Source organism: Malaclemys terrapin, chromosome 15 (genome assembly GCF_027887155.1).
Source record: "Malaclemys terrapin pileata isolate rMalTer1 chromosome 15, rMalTer1.hap1, whole genome shotgun sequence".
Taxonomy (NCBI): Eukaryota; Metazoa; Chordata; order Testudines; family Emydidae; genus Malaclemys; species Malaclemys terrapin.
The window spans coordinates 3,262,473-3,269,138 of NC_071519.1; the positions used below are offsets into that span (position 1 = coordinate 3,262,473).

The window sequence follows — 6,666 nt, forward strand, 5'->3', positions numbered from 1 at the left end:
TGAGGGGCACCGGCAGAGCTGGGGGGGCGGATTTGGAGGAGTGTGGCCAAGGCCTGAGATCTCGCGGGATTTGCGGAGGAGTGTGGCCAGCAGCTCAGATCTCGCGCTATGTGGGGTAGCTGGGGTGGGCGGTGGCGTCGTGAGAGCAAGGGTTTCAGGTCTCGCGGAGTTTCCAGGCCGGTCTCGCGAGATCTCCCCGAGGGGCGGAGCCTGGTGCTGTCATGGCCGCCTCCACCGATTGAGCTACTCGTGTTGTCGGAGTGAGAACCTGGGAGGTAACGGGGCCCATCCACTCCCCCGCCCCGGGAGAGAGTGGGCCCGTCCATGTAACCCCCCCCCGACAGAGAGTGGGCCCGTCCATGCACCCCAACACCTTTCTCCTTCCCCCGCTATCCGGGATAAGAGCCCAGATTCCAGCCGGGAAGAGGGACACGTGGTCTGGGGGGGCGGGGCTGGGAGCCAGGACTCCTGGGTTCACTCCCCGGCTCTGGGAGGGGAGTGGGGGCTGGTGGGATCGAGCTGGGAGCCAGGACTCCTGGGTTCTCTCCCCGGCTCTGGGAGGGGAGTGAGGGCTGGTGGGTTAGAGTAGGGGGGGCTGGGAGCCAGGACTCCTGGGTTCTCTCCCGCCATTAACCCTTTGTCTCCTGCCTCGCCAGGCGCCCCCGCCCCATGCTCTGGGGATGCTCGACTCACTGGGGCACGTCGGCCGCTGCAGCACCCGCCGGAGCAGACACGTCCCCGGCTGCGCTCCCCGCCGCCCGCCCAGCTGAGCCCCCAGGCGATGGAGGCAGAGACTCTCGCTGGCGATGCCTGTGTGGATGATCCGGCCGGGGGAGCTGCTGGGTCCCTGGAGCCGCCCGCCAAGCTGGCCCGGCAGAACGGCTCACCCGGGGGCGAGGTGCCGGGGGCGGGATCCATGCCGCAGGAGGACCCAGGTTGGGAGCCGGCTGGTGGAGAGGGGCTGGCGGAAGCAGGGAACGAAGTGGTGGAGGACGGAGGACCAGGACCGGAGTGGGAAGAGGAGTACTAGTAAGGGCCAGAACGATGAACCAGGCCCCCCGTTGCGCCAGGCGTGGGCATGGGCCCCCCACACACGGAGCCTCAGTGGGGCGGGGAGCGCCTGGATCTGGTCGCTGGCGCTGAGCAGGGGCTGGGTCGGGGTGGCCTGATCCACTGGGGTGGTTCGAGGCCGGGCGTGTGTCAATGCTTAGAACGGCCAGCGGGGGCTGGGAGCCAGGACTCCTGGGTTCTCTCCCCAGCTCTGGGAGGGAAGTGCGGGCTGGTGGGTTAGAGCAGGGGGGCGAGGAGCCAGGACTCCTGGGTTCTCTCCCTGGCTCTGGGAGGGGAGTGGGGGCTAGTGGTCAGAGCGGGGGGGGCTGGGAGCCAGGACTCCTGGGTTCTCTGCCTGGCTCTGGGAGGGAAGTGGGGGCTGGTGGGTTAGAGCAGGGGGAGCTGGGAGCCAGGACTTCTGGGTTCTCTCCCTGGCTCTGGGAGGGGAGTGGGGGCTGGTGGGTTAGAGCAGGGGGAGCTGGGAGCCAGGACTCCTGGGTTCTCTCCCTGGCTCTGGGAGGGGACTGGGGGCTGGTGGTTAGAGCAAGGGAGGGGGGCAGGCTGGGAGCAGGACGCCTGGGTTCTCTCCAGAGGGGCTGGGTGACCTCTTTAGCAGTGTCTCCCCCTCTCTCTCCCCCCAGCCTGCCGGGCTACGAGTTCCTGGGGCCCCCCAAACTGCTGACGGGCGCCTGGGGCGAATACGGCTGCCTGCCGGAGAACTTCCTCAAGGGCTGCAAGTGGTAAGATGCTGGGCCGGGCCCTGGTTTCGGGGACGGGGTGGGGGGGCATAGATCTTTGGGGTCACATCCCGGGACTCTGATCAGGGATCGGCTGAGTGTCACACAGAGCCCCCTTGAGGAGATCGGATCCTCCCCCCGCCCCTGCCCTCTCGGTGCTGGACAGAGCCCCAGGCCAGGACCAGGACCCAGACACTTCATAGTGGGTGCTGCATGGACACCGCTGGCGAAGATTGAGGGGACCCCAAGTTAGAATGGGGGTGGGGGCTTCCCACAAGGGGCTGGGTGCTCAGGGCAGTTCTTTCCCCACAGGGCCTTCAGCCTAAATACACATGGGTAGGAGGGGAAACTGAGGCACGGGAGTTTTTTTTAAGCTGAGTTCCGGGAGGGGAGTGGGGTCTAGTGGTTAGAGCAGGGGAGGGAGGGAGGACTCCTGGGTTCCCTCCCTGGCTCTGGGAAGGGAGTGGGGTCCGGTGGTTAAAGCGGGGGAGGGGGGCGGGCTTGGAGCATGATGCCTGGGTTCTCTCCCCCGTTCTGGGCCGGGACAGGGGCACCCTGACTGCCTGGCTCTGCCCCTCCCCCTCTCCGCAGGGCCCCCGACGGCTCCTGTCTCCTGACCAACAGCGCCGACAACACCCTGCGCATTTACAACCTGCCCCCTGAGCACTACGGCCAGGAGTGGGGGGCCGTGGCCGAGATGGTAGGGGGGAAGGGGCGGAGCGGGTGGGAAAGGGGAGTGCTCTTGAAGGGACAGTCACCTTCCCCCTGTGTGCCGTGGAACTGTGCTGGTGTAATGGGGGTGTGGGTGCGGGGCCGTTTTTCCCCCCAATAGCCCCCACTCCCGTCCCCGAGCTGGGGAGAGAACCCAGGAGTCCTGGCTCCCAGCCCCCCCTGCTCTACCCACCAGTCCCCACTCCCCTCCCAGAACCGGGGAGAGAACCCAGGAGTCCTGGCTCCCATCCCCCCCTGCTTTACCAACCAGTCATTACTCCCCTCCCCGAGCCGGGGAGAAAACCCAGGAGTCCTGCCACACACACACACCCCCCCCCGAAGGGGCAGCCTGACCGCACGTGGGTCTGTCTCCCCGCAGAGCCCCGTGCTGCGAATGGCCGAGGGAGACACCGTCTACGACTACTGCTGGTTCCCGCTGATGAGCTCCGCCGACCCACCCACCTGCTTGTAAATGCTGCGGTCCGCGAGGGCGCCCCCTGCTGGCCCACGGGGAAGGGGGTGGAGCTCTTTTCCACCCGGCCCCAGGGCGGGGACTGGCTGGCTCAGGGGGGCGGGGAATGGGGCAGGAGCCTGTCCCCTCTAGGGGGCGCCGGCTCCCCCCGTCCTGCACTCCCCAGCTGTCCCCGCCCCCACCCCCGCCCCTCACATTTCTGCCTCTCTTGTGGTCCTGCAGCTTTGCCAGCAGCAGCCGGGACAACCCTGTCCATGTGTGGGACGCTTTCCGCGGGGACCTGCGGGCCACATTCCGCAGCTACAACCACCTGGTGCGTACAGAGCCTGGCGCCCGGCCCCCCCCACGCCCACTGCTGGGGAGAGACCCCAGGAGTCCAGGCTTCGAGCCCCCCCGGCTCTAACCCACCAGCCCCCACTCCCCTCCCAGAGCCGGGGAGAGAACCCAGGAGTCCGGGCTCCCAGCCCCCCCTGCTCTAACCCAGCAGCCCCCACTCCCCTCCCAGAGCCGGGGAGAGAACCCAGGCGTCCTGACGCCCCTCTCTGTGGGTCTGTCCCCAGGATGAGCTGACGGCCGCTCACTCCCTCTGCTTCACCCCCGACGGCTCCCAGCTATTCTGCGGGTTCGATAAGACCGTGCGGGTGTTCGAGACGGAGCGCCCGGGCCGGGTGTGCGAGAGCCGTCCCACTTTTGGTGAGTCCCCCCCGGCACCACCCCAGCTGATGGCACCACAGCGCTGGCTTTGTGAAAAACCCATTAGGTTGCAGAGTTAACACTTCCATGGCAGGGAAAGGAGGGGCCCCGTGGAGGTCAGGGAAGGCGGATTCGGGGTGACGCTTGGGCTTCTGGAGAGAAATAGGGAATTATTTGTCGCCGTTGTTAGCTTCCAGAGGTAACATTTTGCCTCTGCCGCGAATCTTTGGTAATCGGTCAGTTGGCCATCGCTAGGTTCCAGAGTTAACAAACCACTGGGGTTTGCGTGGGGGTGAAATGTGTGTGTCTCAACCCCAGCTACTCCCCTTCTTCCAGTGAAATTGGCATCAGGTATCTCACTGCCATCATTGGGCTCCAGAGTTAATACGCCCCCCTCCCCTCCGCCCCCCGATTTGAAGTTGCCCTTTCAGCTCAGGAAGGCTGTGGAGGAACGGCCCCTCCTCTCTGTGGTGAAACGGGGAGCTGGCAGTTTACCATCATCATTAGGGTCCAGAGTTAACACCCTGGCCAGGTTTTGGGGGGGGCAGGCAGGGTATGCGGAGGGGGCGCGTTGGGTCAAACCCACCCCAGGGAATTAGGTCTCGGTGGTGTCTGTTTTCCCAGCCTGCCACCATTAGGTTCCACAATGAACGGCCCGGCACTGAGTGGAGGGGGTGGGAGGGCTGTTCTGGGGGGGGGGGGTGTCGTTTGGGGGTTTTTAACCTCTCCTTCGCCCTCCCCCAATGCAGTGAAGAAACAGGGGCAGTGCGGTATCATCTCCTGCATCGCCTTCAGCCCGGCCCAGCCCCTCTACTCCTGTGCCTCCTACTCCCGGACGGTGGGGCTGTATTCGCGGGCCGAGGGTGCGCCGCTGGCCATGCTGCAGGGCCACCGGGGCGGCGTCACTCACGCCCTCTTCTCCCCCGACGGCACCCAGCTCTTCACCGGTGGGCGCAAGGTAGGCGAAGCTCGTGGAGCGGGGGCAGGGCCTGAGAAGCGGCTGCTGGAGGGGGGGGCGGGGGTGGAGTCCCGGGGCACTCACAGCTTCTCCTGCCCCACAGGACCCCGAGATCCTGTGCTGGGACCTGCGGCAGCCGGGCCGGGTCCTGTTCTCCATGCACCGCACCGTGGCCACCAACCAGCGCCTCTACTTCGACCTAGAGCCGTGAGTGACCCCTCCACACATTTTCCCTCCTTCCTCCGCATCCCTGCCCGGCGGGGGCTGGGGGCCCAGACTCCTGGATTCTCTCCCCCAGCTATGGCACACGCTCTTGGTACAAGAGAAGGCGAGTCATTTTGCGGTTGTGTGCCTCAGTTTCCCCACCTGGCAGAAGAGGGATAAGGCTCCTTCCTTTGCCCGTGGCGCGGGGAGCAGCGCTCGCGGAGGGGCTGGGGTGGGGCTCTGGGCGACGGGGCCACCCCACCCTTGGCACGGGGGGGGGTCTCGCTGCTACCATAACACCCCTAATAGTGCCCCTTCAGATAATTATTGAGGTCTGGGGATGGAACCCAGGCCTCCTGGCACACCCAGCCACTGCCAGTGTGGGAGCCCAAGGACCCCTGGGAGCCATAACCCTCCCCCAGCTGCAGCCTCTAAGGGCCAGATGGGGTGTCGTTTTCCCCCCCCCTTCAGGAGCGGCCAGTTCCTGCTGAGCGGTACCACGGAGGGGCTGGTCTCAGTGTGGGACACGGCTCAGCCCCCGACCGGAGACCCCAAGCCGGTGCTGGAACCCGTGCTGCAATTCCAGGCCCTGCGGGACTGCGTCAATGGGATCAGGTACTGGTGGGCGGGAAGCCCGGATACCTGGGTTCTCTCCCCGGCTCTGGGAGGGGAGTGGGGGCTGGTGGGTTAGAGCAGGGGGGCTGGGAGCCAGGACTCCTGGGTTCTCTCCCCGGCTCTGGGAGGGGAGTGGGGGCTGGTGGGTTAGAGCAGGGGGGGCTGGGAGCCAGGACTCCTGGGTTCTCTCCCCAGCGCTGGGAGGGGAGTGGGGCTGGTGGGTTAGAGCAGGGGGGGCTGGGAGCCAGGACCCCTGGGTTCTCTCCCTGGCTGTGGGAGGGGAGTGGGGCTTACTGGTTAGAGCAGGGAGGGGGAGGAGCCGGTGGCCCCTTCTTGACCCTGTCTCCCCTCTGTCCAGCCTGCACCCCAGCCTTCCCTTGCTGGCCAGCGCATCCGGCCAGCGCGAGTTCCCGGAGCCATGGGACAGCAGTGAGGAGGACGAGGAAGGGGAGCCCAGGGCCCCCCAGCGCCCGGCCCGTGGCCAGAACTGCCTACAGCTGTGGTGGTGTGGGGAGAGCAAGGGGCACAGCCCTGCCCCATGATGCTGCCTGCCCGGACTGTGTGGCCTGGATGACTCGGGAAGGGCGGCGGGGGGGCTCGGCTGGAGATTTCGGGGTGGCTTAGGTTGGGGGGAGATGGAGGGGCACTGCTTGGGGGGGGGGGGGGGGGATCTGTACATAACGCTCTCGGCTTTGTCTATCCACCGGCTTGTTCGGAGACATAAAATGTTTGGGTTTTTTATCATCCCCCTGTACGTTTTTGGGGGGCGGATGACGGACAAGAGCTGGGGCCAATACCCTGACCGGGGGCACTTCCACCCTAGCCTGCTCTCACCATTAGCTCCCTCGCACGCCTGGGGCCTGGGCTCTGGGTTCCCTGGATTTCATCCCTTTTGGTAGGCCCTACCATAACAACCAACCAGGAGACCCTACGAGATAACAAAGCGCCTGTGGGGAATTGACCAAGTCCCCGAGGAAAATGAAAAGAAGGAAGACGGATAAGGGGGCACGGTCTACCTGCCCTGCACCCCCCCCCCCCCAGTCGTCCCAGTAACGGGGAGCAGGCAGGTCCGCCCCCCCACCCCCACCCCAGGCGTGTGAAACCCACCCCAGAGCCGCTGTCTGGGGCCAGGCGGCCCAGCGCGGGGCTGGTTTGTCTTGGCAGCGGCTGTCCAAACACAGCTGGAGATGGGTAAATAGCCCTCTCCACGCAGGAGGGAAGGGGGC

General features: G+C 66.2%; 1 protein-coding gene across 1 annotated transcript; it reads left to right on the plus strand.

Annotated features, from left to right (window-relative positions):
• WRAP53 (WD repeat containing antisense to TP53) lies at positions 1-6,080 on the plus strand. The gene is made up of 11 exons (XM_054005270.1): positions 1-275; positions 657-1,029; positions 1,692-1,790; positions 2,379-2,487; positions 2,878-2,966; positions 3,193-3,283; positions 3,531-3,663; positions 4,413-4,621; positions 4,725-4,828; positions 5,297-5,440; positions 5,799-6,080. The coding sequence occupies exons 2-11, from the start codon at positions 782-784 to the stop codon at positions 5,980-5,982; spliced, it is 1,410 nt and encodes a 469-aa protein (XP_053861245.1). The 5' UTR covers positions 1-275; positions 657-781; the 3' UTR covers positions 5,983-6,080.
• The last annotated feature ends 586 nt before the right edge of the window (positions 6,081-6,666 follow it).

Coding starts and splice junctions, on each gene's coding strand:
- WRAP53 (XM_054005270.1), top strand. CDS start 782: ATGGAGGCAGAGACTCTCGCTGGCGATGCCTGTGTGGATGATCCGGCC. Junction 1,030..1,691: donor GAGTGGGAAGAGGAGTACTA/GTAAGGGCCAGA, acceptor CTCTCCCCCCAG/CCTGCCGGGCTACGAGTTCC. Junction 5,441..5,798: donor GACTGCGTCAATGGGATCAG/GTACTGGTGGGC, acceptor CCCTCTGTCCAG/CCTGCACCCCAGCCTTCCCT.